The sequence below is a fragment of the Cyprinus carpio genome, chromosome A8 (assembly GCF_018340385.1).
Source record: "Cyprinus carpio isolate SPL01 chromosome A8, ASM1834038v1, whole genome shotgun sequence".
NCBI lineage: Eukaryota > Metazoa > Chordata > Actinopteri > Cypriniformes > Cyprinidae > Cyprinus > Cyprinus carpio.
This window is the reverse complement of record NC_056579.1, coordinates 13,403,225-13,419,876: the sequence shown is the minus strand read 5'-3', so window position 1 is coordinate 13,419,876 and position 16,652 is coordinate 13,403,225. Positions and strand designations below refer to the sequence as shown.

At 34.4% G+C, this 16,652-nt stretch overlaps 1 protein-coding gene across 1 annotated transcript in view; it reads left to right on the top strand.

Annotated features, from left to right (window-relative positions):
* Nucleotides 1–16,034, top strand: part of LOC122145925 (chemokine-like protein TAFA-2) — a 69,952-nt gene extending 53,918 nt beyond the window's left edge. Inside the window, exons 3-5 of the mRNA XM_042762365.1 lie at nt 10,574–10,723; nt 12,088–12,212; nt 15,243–16,034. Of these exons, the coding sequence (XP_042618299.1) occupies nt 10,574–10,723; nt 12,088–12,212; nt 15,243–15,254 (287 nt within the window). The 3' untranslated portion in view covers nt 15,255–16,034. The remainder of the gene's footprint in view (nt 1–10,573; nt 10,724–12,087; nt 12,213–15,242) is intronic.
* Nucleotides 16,035–16,652: the final 618 nt, after the last annotated feature.

Genomic DNA, 16,652 nt, shown 5'->3' with positions numbered 1-16,652 from the left:
TACATAGGCAACTGCTTTCTAAGGTAACAGTCTAACCAAATTTGATCCTCATTGACTGGTTTATTATGTATTATATGGTGTTTAGCTGTCTATAGTGCTCCTTGAAGGAAATGCACAAGAAAATTGACTCACACTTGACTCATACTGTAGGTTATGCTAAGCTAACAAGGTTGGTAAGCAGGTTTTCTTTTGTTTATTATTTCCCCAGGTTTTTTGTTCTGATTTTGTGGGAAACTAGCAAAAAAAAAAAAAAAAAAAATTCCTTCAGATATTGTAGTACAGATTCCATTTGGGAAATGTAGTTCTTTATTTTTTAATCTGTAATTTCTGATAGTAAATGCAGTATACAGTGATATTTTAGTATTATGTATATACTACTATAGTATTTATTCATATTTTCAATGTTTCAAGTTTTAGTAATTATGTGGTTTTGTAATTTTTATTAGTATATTTTTCATTTAGTTTTTTAGTTTTTTATTTTAGTTGCAACATTCCTAATTTTCATGTTTTTGTTTTTTTTTTCTAATATTTGTATTTTATTTCAGCTTTATTTCAAATAATAAAAACAATGTTTAATAGTTTTAATTTTCAAGACAGGCAATATATATTTCAAAATCAACACTTCTCTCGACTTCCTCCACCATTTTTTTAAAATGTTTTTTCTTTTTTTTTTTCCAATAGGTGCATGGCAATCCATTCTGGGATTGTCATTTCTCTGAAAGATACATCAAGTGTTTCCTTACTATTTGGCCAAAACCTGTAAAAGGAACAAGCTAAAAGGAACAAGATATCTTTTGGAAAATCCTTTGTGTCAGCATTAAAATGCTGTCTAGAAAGGCAGCTCACTAAGTGTTGGAACAGAGCTATTATATCTGTGGAACTCATTAGGGACACTAGGATTCATAAGAACCATCCTGCTTTAATTGGGTTTATATATGCTCCAATAGACACTACAACAAAAGAGCAATAGGCTTGTACTTTAACAGAGAAGCAATCTCTTAATGACTGAAGAGAAAGCAAGAGAGAGGGAGAGAGAAAGAAAGAGTGCAGTGGTGCAGGTGTAATTCCATTATCCCTCTCAGTAGTGCAACTGCTCCAGGTGTCTGCATTGCTCCAGAGCAGCAGGGCGTTTTCTCTCATCAAAGCTTCATAATCATCTCGCTAATGAATATAATCACTGCACAAGTGCAGACTGTGATTGGATGATAGCCTGAGATCAACCCCTCCCACTGATTATAAGCCTTTTAAAGTCACTCACCCTTTCTTGGTTAATGGGCCATTCAGAAGTGGCTGCCGTGATGGCCAAGATACACACTTGCACATACACTTCCACAAACTGCATGAAGGCAGTACACTTTGGTGTAATTAATGTATCGTTTATGGAAATGGAAATCTTCCAAAGATTATGGTTCAGATTCCATTATAAAACAAATACACAATCTAAAAAAAAATAAAATTAAATAAACTTAAAATTTTAATTTATTTTTTTTTTTTTACTGTATTTTTAGGTTTTTGTAAACCAACTATTAGGTGATAATTGTTTTGTTTTCTTAACATTAATGAAAAACTTTAAGGAATTGGTTTCTTATTGTATTTTTGTTGTTTCTACCGTATTATTTGTATTTGTAAACCACAGATTTTATAAAAGGGTTGTAAAAAAAATCCAATCTTGTGTCTCACTGTCTAAAAAAATGATAATAAAAGAAAGAGATTGAACCACTCTGGTGGTCCATGTGGAGAGAGCTGTAGCTGTTACATCAGAGCAGGGTATTGTATAGGTAGTGGATGACACTAGAGAGCAGGTTAAAAGGGTTTTTAATGGGATGCCCATATTCCCAATCCATCTAGCCTCTGTTTTTAACACACGCCTCCACTCGTGCAGACTGCAGTAAAGCACACACACAGCTAGTGAAGCTAGGTGCAGACACACACACACAAACATGATGGAATAAACCCTACCAAAATCATCATTACATCAATACATCAATAAGTCATTAAAAGAGCATCATCAGCATCGACCTGATAGCTTGAGTCTCTCTTGCTTACATACTGTGTGTGTGTGTGTGTGTGTGTGTGTGTGTGTGTGTGTGTGTGTATGAGATGGTAAATTATCTATATTCTATATGAATTGTGATGTGTGTGGGGATCTGGTGAACTCTGGTGTGCGGTGGAGCTCCAATTGTCCTCTGAAATAGAGCCTGATTGAAATGGCCATAAAATGACACAGACTTTAATAGCCATGTCATGAAACTCCCCCTCACAAAGCGGGAGGAAAGATCCGCTTGTAAAAAGTGAAATATGTCCTTAGGGATGTTAACAGGGCTGGATCTCTAGAGGAGATCAGATGTCAACAGACTCACCTTTCAGTCCAACTCGACCAATCAAAGCACATATTAAACAACAGATACAATAGATTATATGTTATGTTATGTTATGTTATGTTATGTTATGTTATGTTATGTTATGTTATGTTATGTTATGTTATGTTATGTTAATTTCATATTTTAATTATTTGTGTGTAACCTAGACCGCTATTTCTAGACATCACACTATGGCTCAACACACTACAATAATACACACTAAACTACAAAACACCACACATCACTTACTCCTTTCAGCCTCTGAAATCATCGGTTTGTATAACATGTTTAAATAATGTATAGGATTGCATGTTTGAATGACGCAGAATATGCTTGTGCAATATGGGAAGATATTTTTAGTTACACTATGAATGACATAAGTTTGTGCGATCGCTTTGCTCAACATACATAATACAGGACATATATTAGCAGTAAGTATGCTTACTTGTCCACAATAGTCATGTATGAAATGGAACACGTGGAAAGATTTACAGTAGTAATAATTTAATACAAACTACTACAAATACACTTAGGCACTCACGGTGTGCAAAGAGATTCTGCTTTACGAAATAATCTGAAATTAGGTTAAAATGTGTTTAGAGCAACATTGCTGCAATGAAAAAAAAAAAAACACTTTTTGGTAGATAAATTAAGCTTTGTGAGGCTGTTGCAGGAGTGTGTTCAAGTGTACCATGGTGTTTCTTCAACTATGGGCACTTTTAGCTCTGTCTCATCTATCCATCCATTTTAGAAAATATACTTATTTTCTTATACTTAATTTTTTTTTTTTTCAAACAAATCACCTTTCCACCACATTTCAAATTATATATATTGTTTATTTATATTATGTGTGGAAATTTAATTTTAAACACTTTTGGAATAATTTTATTTATTTATTTATTAAGCTAGCTACTGTATCTAGCTAAAGCTAGGCTGCATTCTAGGCTAGCATTTTGTGTATCCTAAAATACAAAATGATATATCATGTGTTTATGTATATATGTATTCATTTTTTTCATAATTTGACAAAATTACAGTTTTAGGGAAGTGATTCATAATAAAAAAAATATTCTGTTCACATGATATTTACCCTTATTTTTCGTTGTTTTGTTCTCACATCACATATTTTGCCTCAAGCATGCTCTTCAGGGACGCTGTTGTCTCCTTGGTAAGCAAGTGTTGTACATTAACTTGATAAATTAACAACAAATATTGAAATATAGTTTATCATTTTTCAGTTTTTATTATTTATATATTGTTTAGATTTTTTTAGTTTAATGTGGCCTTCATATAAAAAAAATACAATAGTTGAAATCTGCAAGGTTTATTAAAAATCAGCTCACATAAGACAAAACCATATGAAAAACAAACAAAAACCGTTTATTAAAAATCAGCTCACATAAGAGACACCCATATGTACAAGAATCCAAAACCCTAAACCATGGGAAAATCAGAGAGTATTGATTAGATGTAAAATGAAAACTATAAGAAGGAGATAAAACTTAAAGAAACATGACCAAAACACAAGACATGGCCTTTCACCCTCACATTTCCAGCGCTTGTTAAGACATTATTTCTCACTGCCTCAGTGCAGTAGTTTTCTAATGTGTATGTCTCTATTGCTGAGAAATATTTTCAATTTGAATGTGCTTTCAAACCTACAGAAAAACCCATTAGCAAGGCATCTCTTTATACATCTGGTCTTATGAACAGTCAAACAGGTTAATGGTATGTATATGAGAACATGTGTCTGCATTCACTGCATTGTTTAATACCTGCCAGGAATCAGCTTACAGTGTATTGCATTGCAGTGAATAAACAGTTGAGTGCATAACTATTACTACACACGCACAAGCATAGTGAATTCAGTGATATATTAAAGCCATCCAAAAGATCGATAATGAAATGAAAGCTTAAGACCTGCTAGTATAACACAGTAACTTCAACAATAGCTTTGTGCATGTCTTGCTACACTTCTCTAAAGTAGAATATCTCTTTCTCCCTCTGTCTCTCTTCTGTAGGATATGAGATATAATTTGATATAGAGAGTTATAGATATTGTCAATCTCATGAAGCTCTTTCTTCCTTCCTCCAGAGTTTAGATCCAGCAATATCTGCAATATCACACAAGATTTTCAAATATAAAGACCTTGGTTCAGGTGTGTTCCACCTGGATTCGTGTACTGAACCTGACACATTTTATTATGAATTTAAAACACTTCAAAAAATTAAAACACTACAAATAAATGTTAACCTCATAAAAACATTTCACGCTGTCTCTGCTGGCTTTATGTGAACCTCCTAAAAGCATATGCGCCCATGTTTTTTGCATGTGTATATGGATATGTTTATGCATTTGAGGGCTCTTCTTCTAAAAAGCTGATCTTAAAGCTACACCACAGGGGATGTTCCTTCAGAGACATAATGACTGTCAGTTTCCCTACAGACATTTAAGATCTTTGAACAAGAAACTGTTTGATATATCAGTGTGGGATTGTATAATTATACAGATAAACTGGCTCTTGAAATCTGTGTTTTGTGTTGGCTTATCAAAAACTTCCCATCATCATTATAATGACCACCTGCGATTACAGTAACGTGTTGTGATGTCATTCAGAATTTAAATAAGAAAGAAAGCCTTTTAAATTGTAATTCCCAGATTTGAAATGAACTTTAATAGACCTCAGTAAGGTAGCGTCATATAAAACTTTTGACAGGAATGAAAATGAGACTGTGAGGGATAGAAGTACATTGCGTTCAATGAAATGTACTGTTGTTTAACAATAAATGGATTGTTCAGCTGATGAAACTTTTTTTTTTTTTTAAATATAAACATATAATATATAGATTAATAGTTAGTATTTATTTTTATAAAGTTATATAAAAACAATGTGGTGGACACTTTGATGTATTACAAATATAAAAAGTATATAAAAAACGTATTCAATATCAGGAAGTAAATAGAGAAAATGAATGATAACTTATGGGCTAATATGGGCTAGTAAAATTCCTGTATTTGTGTCATTGTGTTGAAATTCAGAATTTTGTCCAACTCTGATAAGTTTGTCCATCAAGAAACTGCAAGTAATGCAAATCCATGTAATTAGAAGGGTTCACTGTGATGATAGCTTTGGGAAGGATATAAACCTAGAGATCTCAAAACCAGAGCAGTGATGCATGAGAGCCCAAGACAGAGAGTTTCTGGAGACTAAGTGAGCTGTCCCGCAAACACCATGATGATATCATTAACATACTAAGCAATTTACAGCATCTCTTGTGGCTGGTAAGGTGCAGAATAAAAATCTATTTTCCTTCCATCCTGATGATTTCTGATGCATCAAGCCTGTCTCCATGCCGTCTTGTGGTCCCACGATACAGGAAAGCCATCGCCCTCTCATTCCGATAACACAAATATTTGAATTTGGCATTTACAGCTGATTTGGGCGGCACTCCCTCTGAGCTATGCAATGTTTCCCTCACAAATTGAAGGTTTTCCATCTGTAATGACTGAGTAATATAATTCACCCTACTGAGGGGATCCAACACTCACAATATTTACATCTTGACATTTCAATCAGCGGAGTTTGATAAGTTGGTATTAAAACAAGCAGAGAGGAAACCACACAGAAACTGAGAGAACATCTCAGTCTCACTGTAAAACTGATTCAAAACTAAAAATAATATATTTAATATCAGGCAGCGGCTATTTGCACTGAGTGTAAATAGCAATTAGTTTCTATTTACATGAAGTGCAAATAGCATATTTTCTTAGCAATATATGCTATTTACACTAAGTGCAAATAGCAATGGATTCTATTTAAACTAAGTAAAAATAGCAGTATTTTTTAATGATATGCTATTTACACTAGGTGCAAAAAGCTATAGATTCTATTTACACTATGTTAAAATAGCAAGATTTTCTGATATTTATACTACTTATCTCAAATAGTGGCAATCATCAGCAGCTCAGTATTGTAGTACATTATAAAACAGTACACAATAATAAAGTATTGAGTGCAAATTATAATTTTAATTCAAATTTTTAAATGGATGCCACCTTATTGGGACAATAAAGCCCTCCCTACACCTACCCTAACCCTACCCAATATTTATTTTCAACTTTTTAATTATTTCCTTCATTTTTATTGAAAATAACTGCCTTTCCAATATGATATGAGATTTGAAAAGGGAGAAAAAAAGTTCAGCAAAAGGTGGATTTGAACTCGGGTCGATCATGTCAAAATGTGCACACTTTAACTGCTACTCTACTTAAACTGATAACAGTTAAATGTTGTTTTTCAGTTTTGACTATCCCGATCACAAGTTGGTGGGCAAATAGTGTAAACAGTCTCTGCCAACAAGGCAGGCTATTTGCACTTAATGTAAATAGACACTCCGTTAATATTATTACATACATATTTAAAATGTTCCAGATTTATTAATGAAATATTAAATATCTGTCTGTCTAAAAATGAGACAGACAGACAGACAGACAGACAGACAGACAGACAGATAGATAGATAGATAGATAGATAGATAGATAGATAGATAGATAGATAGATAGATAGATAGATAGATAGATAGATAGATAGATACATAGATAGATACATAGATAGATAGATAGGAAACTGTCAAATACAAAATTGAAAGAAAGATAGAAATGAAAACCCGGGACGAGAGAGGGAGAGGAAGGAAAACGTGGGAGGTGAGAAATGAAGAAAAAGAAAGAATAAAGAAACATAACACCCTTAGGACAAACACACTCCCAGACCCCCTGATCCTAACTACTCTCGGGGCTGCATGACAGTGTGTGTGTGTGTGTGTGTGTGTGTGTGTGTGTGTGTGTGTGTGTGTGTGTGTGTGTGTGTGTGTGAGAGAGAGAGAGAGAGAGAGACAGAACAACGCCTCCGGTCAAATCTTTTGGGGCCATATTGTGGAATCCCATCATGTTGAGAACACAGAAATAAAATACCCTGTCACTGCAGTTAGTGAGATGCATGATGAGAAAGAATATGGTTGAAAGAATCATTTCTCAGCTGAGAGGTTGATCTCTCAGGACGGTTGACATTTTCACATTTCACACACACACACACACACACACACACACACACACACACACACACACACAGAGCACAGGCTGCTGACCAGCAGTGTCAGCACCCATTTTGACCCAGTCAAGATGGATTAATTTGATATGTGGTAATGTGTGCAGAGATTGAATTGATTGGCTGTTTCACCCTGCGCTGCCCATCCACTGAAGGACAGAGCCATTCCAAAAGCAACATAAAGCATGCTCTGTTCTGAAGATATTTCATTCCAGCACTCACAAGTATTTCGTCTTCCAACTAGCTAAAGGTCATTTCATTCTAACACTGTTGTAACATTTGATCATGTTGGTTGGTTCATCTTAGTCCTTAATAACACAGTGATTCCATTGTTTAGACTGTTCCTCATGTTCTGTTGCCGGTCAAGGTTTGTTCACACAAGCTCTAATGTAATTAAATGACACAAAAGTACAGAAAAAAATTAATAAATCTGTGCTGAAACTATTCACTGTTGTACAGTGCAAATATCAATTTATTTAATCAGTATTTTTGTCTTGCTTTTAAGGGAGAAAATCCTACATTTTATACAGTTTATCTTGAAATAAGCTAACTGTATTTTTTTTTCTTGTTTTAAAAGTAAATACTTTTTTATATATATATATTTGAGATGTATTTATCTTTATTTAAGGTAAAGAAGACAAAATAATTTCAATAGGGTAAAAAATCTAACTTTTTTTTTTTTTTTACTGGAAATCTAAAATAATATTACAAAAATATTTATTTATTTCATTATTTATTTAGCTTGCCATTAGTAATTCTCTTACTGAATTATCTGCTCAGCATTCCAACAAACAAACCTAATAACTGAATAATAAAAAAAGAATAATTACAGTCTAATATTTCACATTCAATGTGAAGAGAGTTCATAGAGATCTAATGTTTTGTTTAAAATGCCATTATTGTTTCAAATAGGCCTTTACTTGTATGCCAATTCCATGTCTCTGCACTTGTCTATTCTGCATGTTTATTATTAGTTATAGAAGAAGTCCAGCAACAGAAATATGATTTCATGGTGTCCATATCCAACACCTTCATATAAAGTGACTGCACAAACAGCTGGCATTAGAAAACTTTTTTTTTTTCTTAAAAAGTCAAAAAATAATGCACAACTTGCTTTCATGACAAATCACTCTAGAAAAAGCAAGTGAGATTTGGACTAGAGGACCCAGCACAGATTTAGAGGTTTTATTTCAGGCGATATTAAAAAAAAAAAAATGTCCCAAAGCTGCAGTATCGATCTATGTACAAGTCCACATAACGGTCCCTGTACTAAAACTCCCTCCACAAACAGGGATCAGAAACTTTATACTACCTAACAGTTAGAGGAGAATCCCAGTTAACACGCCGGCTGATGCTAAAGCCCGCTCCAGCCATTAAGGGGCATGCTCAAAAGCTCAGACTAAATTTCAGCTGAAACCTCTGGTGTTTGTAGGTGAAACCCACTAAGCTGTACTGATCCACAATAAAATGTTTTGAATGCTTCAGACAAAGTGGGTGGATTGAGAAAGATCAAGAATGAGCTTTGAAAAAATGAATTCAGACATTTGTTTTTTACTTATTACTGGCATTTTTCTCTAATAGAACTTTTTTTTTTCTGTCTTGCAGTTTCAGTTTTAATGTTTCAAAGGCATGTCTACAAATTTCAAACACTCGGAAAGAGAAACACACTTTTTCATTGATGTGTTATTGAGATAGTGAGATAGCGAAGATCTCTACTAGATTTTCAATCATTTTGACACCCTAGCAAGTAGCTGTCGGGCACCCAAAGCGGTTCTGTTATTAATTTTTTGGTTATGTCTTCTTTTCATCTCTGTGACCCTCAGAGCTTTAATTAAAGTTCTCAAAAATTACTGGGCAAAGCTTGTATGTTTTCTGCTTTAGAAAAACAGACCTAGATTCTTTGGACAGACTTAAGTATTGCTATAAAAAAAAATTGCTAGAGATTATGGCCATCAATTTAACTTTTTAATTTATTTCAATTAGCTATATAAAGAATAACACAATAAAAAATTAGCGAAATTAATCATGCCCCTGACCTGTATGCAAAATCCATAATAAAAAATACTTATACTGTTAAAAATTATTTTTCATAATGTAAGTTGTATATAAAATAATACAAATACTTCAAAATGTGACGTTTAATTCAGTGTGTTGGCTGCCATTTCTTTGTAATGAACTTAGAAATTTATTAGCAATTTCTGAGAGAAAATTGTTTCTGCATCAATTTTTTTTTCAGTGTACTACAACCATATAAGTTAAACTATTTTTAACTTACAGGACATCTTAAAAACATCTTGTTCATGGTGCAACATACTAAAAAACACTGAGAAAACATAAAAAAGTCCTTAAAAAAACAGTTAATTTTAATGTAATTAAATTTAAATAAAATGACAAATTATACTATATTTATTCCTTTATTAAATGACTTAATACATTATTTAATAAATTAAATACAGAGTTCTGGCATGAAACTCTAGATGGCACAGTCTGATAGGTCTAACTCAATCTGACCTAATGACATCATCACATTGCACAGCTGATTGGTTTTCTCCTGTATCAGTAGCCAGTGAGCTCACTGCTCAATATCCAAATACCTGGCTTTGTTTGCTGTAGCAGTTCTGCAGCACACTTCAGAAACCCTCCACCATCCCCAGCTCCACCTGTATAGATCTGCTACAAGGTGATTCATGTTTGCTATGAGGTTATTCATATGTGTTATATGTGCAGCTGCAGTATTTCCTGCATGCTCACAGCAGCATGTTGTTGATGTATTGGCAGTAGCAAGTCTCAGTACTTGCTCTGCCGCAGCAGCAGCGTAGCAGATCTATTCCGCCAAGACCAAATACATTAACATTGTCATGTACATTACCATGTCAATCTCTCCGAGAGTTGTCATGACAGAAATAATTAAAATTTATTGATTGACAACTCAACTAAAAAAAATAATACAAAACTGTGAATAGCACAACAGCCGCAAAATATATGCATGTGGTAACAGACTGTGGGGAAATGACTGACTGCAGGTGCCTGTGTAAATGAGATGCTGACTGCAATGTCATTCAGAGACAAATGTTCTTATGAAATGTGTGTGTTTATGTTTTGTTGCAGTGCACGTGAAGGCTGGCACATGTGAGGTGATTGCAGCCCACCGCTGCTGTAACAGAAATAAGATTGAAGAGCGATCACAGACGGTTAAGTGTTCCTGCTTCCCAGGACAAGTCGCTGGAACAACAAGGGCTGCACCCTCCTGTGTGGATGGTAAAATGGATCTTCAATTCATTTAAACTCTATTCAGGCAAATAGTGCTGAGTTTTAATAATAGCTTAATTTATGTAAAGTGTTTGTGCTGAAAATAATGATAATGAGACTTAATTTAAAAACTCATTGCACTGCACTATTTCCATGCATTTAGTATCTGGATGAACTGGATTGTTTTGAAAATTCACCTATATATATATATATATATATATATATATAGAGATATATATATATTATATATATATATATATATATATATATATATACATATATAATATATATGTATACACATATACAAGATTAAAGAGATTAAGAAATTGTGTCCTGGATTTTTCACTCTTTTACCCTTTCCCTGTTTCTTTCATTCTCTGACTTTCGGTCTCTTTGTCTCTCTCAGCTGTCTGGCTGTTTCATTTAATATTGTGTCAACACTGTCCACTTGACAGAGAAATCAATCGTTATCTTATTTTGCCTGACTGTAAGCTCAGGAAAAAATAGCTCAAGTGTCAAATAAGCCATGTTTCACCCCATCTCATGTTTCATTTTTTCTCTCTGTATCTTCTCAAATAACTCCTGATCTGTTTGCCTTTTTCTTGTTCCTGAGCTGATCCACGATCCTCTGTATTTAAAGAGGTCATGTCATATATTTTTTTTTATGTCATATATTTTTTTTTACATGAAAAAACACTTACATGAATTTTACAATTAATTAAAATGCATAAGTACGCATCCTCATTAAAAGATGGACTCTTTTGGTTGTTGTATCACATCTTGCATAATAAATGGCACATTTTTAAATGCCCTTGATAAGAATCAATGTCAAGTCGAAAATGCCTTCATAAGTACGCATCCTCTTTAAGTACTTATTCTGTACTGCCATGCTCTTGATAAGCATGATTTGGCGAAGCGTGTTGCCTTAAGAAGTGCATATGTCAGGGAGCATGATTAAAAAATGATGTGCACTAAATTAACAAGTTAAATCGATAGCACTAGGAATTTAGTTGTTCATGCCAATTTTCCACCCTTTATCCAACCCTATAAATTAAATTAACAGGCTGCTTTTGCTATGACCTCTAATGACCTTTTTTACGATTGTCTGACATATCTCTTTGCAAAGGCTGCATTATATTGTGAAAAGACAATCTGCACTGAAATGTTTTGGGACCTATACATTTCTCATGACTTGCCTCTTCAAAAGTATATGCAGAGTAGTAGGTGCTACACCCATCCAGGAACAACACAACATTTTGTCTAATTTGTTTTCCCCCATTCCATGATGTGATCCCTATACTTATAGGAAGTGAGAGTTTCTGTTTGTACTAACCTTGGTGTATTTGTTCATGTTTCCTGTGATGTGTGTGTAGCATCTATAGTAGCTCAGAAGTGGTGGTGTCAGATGCAGCCGTGTTTGGATGGTGAGGAGTGTAAAGTCCTGCCCGACCTTACAGGCTGGAGCTGCAGCACAGGAAACAAGGTGAAGACCACCAAGGTTAGTATATACTCCCACACACCCACATATACATACTGTACACACACATACATGTACGCATACAAACACACCTCAAAACAAAAGGACTGTCCTTTTGGCCTGTGGGATGTCTTAACTTTCAAAGTTGTCAGGGTTATTCATACTCTCCTTTCTAAATGACAAAACGCAGAAAGTGCAATAGTCCAGCATAAAACACAACACACAGAAATATTAGTTAAAATAGTTAATATTTAGTAGATTGATTTCATTTATATTTTTTATTTTTCTATAATTTACTATAATTATAATAATGATCTCATTTTGTTCGTCATGTATATTTTTTTTTTGTGTGTTGTTTTTGTTTTTGTTTAGTTTTTGCATTGAAATATACAAGCAATGTTACCTTAGAATGTGGATAAATATGTCTATTAGTATTTAAAATATGGTCTATAGGCAGCACACTAGATTTTGGAACAAAGCATGTCTCTCTTCCTCTTAGTGACCTAATTCCTGTTATTGTGAACATGCTTCGTACCATACCTTAGGAGAGTCTGGAGTTTGTTGGAACTGACATCAAACACGATACAGCCTGATTTAGGGGGAAAAAGAAGAACAAAACAGAGAAACAGAGACTATCCCTTTTTATCTTGCCAATAAAGCTTCTTGAATTTTGAGAGACAGAGACAGAGAAAGAGAGAGACAGGCACAGCAACAAACACACAAGCACTTATGTTATGAGTGACAGATGTGAAGTGACTGACTGAGACTGTTCTCAACCAAAAAAAAAAAAAAAAAAAAACTATTCAAAGGCAGAACAAAGCAGTAAATAAAATGAAGTGACCAGAAGACTTGATGTCAATATGTATTCTGATCTGTAGTCTCTGGAGAGCAGGGTACAAAATTAACTCTTGCCAAGTGGAAAATGTAAAAAAAAATATATATATATATACATTTTAAAAAGTTTTATATTTATCTAGCCAAGAACCTGCACTATGCATTAGGCTATTTTATATTTTACTATATTATATTTATCTAGCCAAGAACCTGCACTATGCATTAGGCTATTTTATATTTTACTATATTGCATTTTACCATACTGCATGATGCACTTTCAGGCCATTAAGAAATGTGAATTACGTGTATTACTGGCAAATTTTGTCAGTTCACCGGACAATTGATAGGTGTCACAGAAAGTTAATTTTGGACTCTGCTGGAGAGGAAGTATCCAGGACTTGCAATCAAATTACTGTATGCACACTCAACTACATATTAATACATATTTTATTAATACAATATTAACCAGTAGAATGTGTATTTTCCATACACTGCAGTTATGAATATCGAAACTTCTCCAATTGAAAGTTTTGTCAAATATAATTTCTCTATACTTACTTAGCCCCTACTCTGTTTTATTGTAGAGACACGTTTCAGGAGAGTTTTCATATATTACTGTAAAAATGAGAGTCAAAGTGATTTAAATTATTTTTTAAAGAATTCCATAAAAAAATTGAGGAGAGCAGGAGAGAATGAGAAAAGGGGACTTGTTTGATCAATGACTGATAAGCTATTCTGTGCCATCATACCTCTTATAACATAAAATGCACACATAACACTGATCCATTTTTCATCACAGTGAATTCATCTGAACCTTTATGTGTGTGATGAAGTGTTTTTGAATGAATTTTATGTTTATTTAGATGTAGTGAAATCTTCATATATAAATGAAAAAAGGCCCATGGAACATTTGGAATAAAAATGTGCATGTTAAAATGAGTTCTTATATTACTTTGGACCATGCACACACAGCCCTCTGTCAGATATTTCTCTCACACACATGAACACACATTCTATCTCTGTCTGTAGGGAGTTTTTGTTTCCACAATGTAGACAGAATCTGACCCAAAACTTATTGTTAGTAGTGCCTGATAACAATAAGATGTGAAAAAAGAATCATAAAGACCTGTCTCTCTTTTGGCTCGAGCCCGTAAGCAACCACCTAATGTTCCAACAAACACCCAGAATCCCCTAACACCTGCACAATAACACACTGAAAACCACCCAAAATACCATATAGCCTCATGACGGCACTCAGACTGTCTTAAGAGTTATATTACAGCATGTGCATTGTCTTTTTATATTAAAAAGAAAAAAAAACTTTATTTACTTTATGAATCATTTTTACCTTTGAGAGCATCCCCAGAGGTTTTATCAGGTCCTATAAAAGTATAGCTACATAAACCCACACAAACACATTCATTCTCATTACAGATGCAACTGTGCTCAGAATGAGCCCTACAACACTGAACCTTCGGTTCTTTAACTCAGTCTGAAATGTTTTAAAGTGATCTCACTCCTCTAAGTTTGTATTCAGTATTGGACCGCATGCTGATCAAAACTTTTAACCAAGATTAATAAGTGAACTTACAGTACATGCAAATGATACATCACATTAAAAGAAAGAGCAAACAAGGGAAGGAAGCTGAAGATCTTATATATTCCAAGGACCTACAGTGCAGGTTTGTAAGAATATAAGAGAGGAGAAATGAAGAGTTGCTTTGATCAGTTATGGATGTTTATAATGACTGATTAGCATGGCAACTGTTCTTTCTATGCCAGCACACCTCTTGCAGTATAAACCTTGCCAAAATTGAAAGAGACACCGGGAAGAGGAAAGAAAGAGGAAGACTGAGAGGGTGGATCAAGTATCGGGCATCATGCCATACCACTCTCCTCAGTGCCAACTTGGAAGGCATGGTGCCAAACTCTAAATGAATGAGTTTGCTTGGGCGCCAACTGTTTTACCCACAGCTCCAGAGGGCCATGCCCATCAGCGGCCAGGACAAGAAGTCTGTGCAGATAAATGTCAAGCATTAATGAAATCTGTACTAACAGAGATAGAGAACCAGACGACTTCTTCCTCTGTACAAAATGGGGCCATATAGTTCATAATGATTAATATTTTGGGGTTACTGGAGTTAGATGTGCTAGTAAACACAGGTGCAGATATGTCTAATGGGAAAAATCGAAACTCTTCCTTGTTCTCTATTTCAGGTGACCCGATAGTTCTACGCTCCAAGCAGAACCAACTTACTGCGGACAAAAGTGCTGAAAGTGAAGACTAACTAGAGACAGCATGGAGCTTCAGCTAACAGGATCGATCAGTATTAGTCAAAGATTATTTGCAATCAAAACATCTGAGGAGCAGACTGATCTCCAGAAATATATCCACCATAAACATTAGGACCATCCTGAAGTTAATGTGGACCCCCTGGCCTTCTGGACGCTCTGTCTTCTGGGTGTGGATCCATAACCTCTGGAATGTGTTGGCTGGGGGGTCTCAATGTACGTATGCAGTTGTTGTTGTTTTTTTTGTTTTTTTGTTTTTTGTTTTTTTTATAGAAGTTTGGTCCATCTAGACCAGTGCAGCCAAATGGAGTTCAAGCTTTTCAGCAACATGCTCTCCTTCCTTGCCCTTCAGTTCTTCCGACAATTCCATAATCATTCCTTCTCTACCTGATCAGAACACCAAATCATTTCTTTGGAATCCTTTAAACAGCACTTAAACATGTAAAATCAATCCGGACCTTTAATGGACTCATCTTCTGTATATTGTTTGTTTCTAAATTAAAGCTTTTCAAACCCAAAGTCTGAAATAAAAGAATCTGTGTACCAGTATATTCTAGAAAATGTTAAACTGTAAAAGATAAAAGTGTTATTCTAAAAACAAGAAGAATAAAGTTTTAAGGTTATCACTTTTATTATCAATGTTTTTTATCCAGCCTGGTAACTGCTATTGAGTACATGTGTCAGTATTATATTCAATAATTAAAAATGTCAAAAAGATTTTTTCGCCATATTCTGATTTACCTCCACCGATACTGATATGCAGGAAAACAACATTATCAGCCTTATATATGTATCATGTTTTCTGACCTTTACGCCTTAAGACAAAACATACAGTATGCTCTCTGTGTGCCACCTCTATCTGTCCTTCCCTTTCTGACAACAAAATGGGATTTTTATTTGTCAAATCAAATTCTCAAATCTGTTCAATGCACGTACCATTTAGCTCTGAGGAAATTTTGAGAACGTTTGTGCTTGTCATTAAGACCTTAGAGAAATTAGGCCAAAATAAAAATCATTAATACTAACCACAATGGCAGCACAGAGAGAAAGGCCCAAAGAGTGATATTTGAAAGTGAAATGATGCATAGGCCGTGTATGGAGATGCATGCTGATATCATAATATATGATATCATGAAATGCACACCCAGAGGTGCACATACACATACTGAAGCTCACCGCAAGCAGAAATTCCCTCTGCACAACAACGAGACTGTGAGTTTTAAAATTCAACAGAACGTTGCAGAATAATAATAGGCACAGCTCACTTCTAAAGCATCTGGGATTGTTGGGCTACTATGAATCAGTAGGAATCTGGCAAAATACAAACAGGTGAAC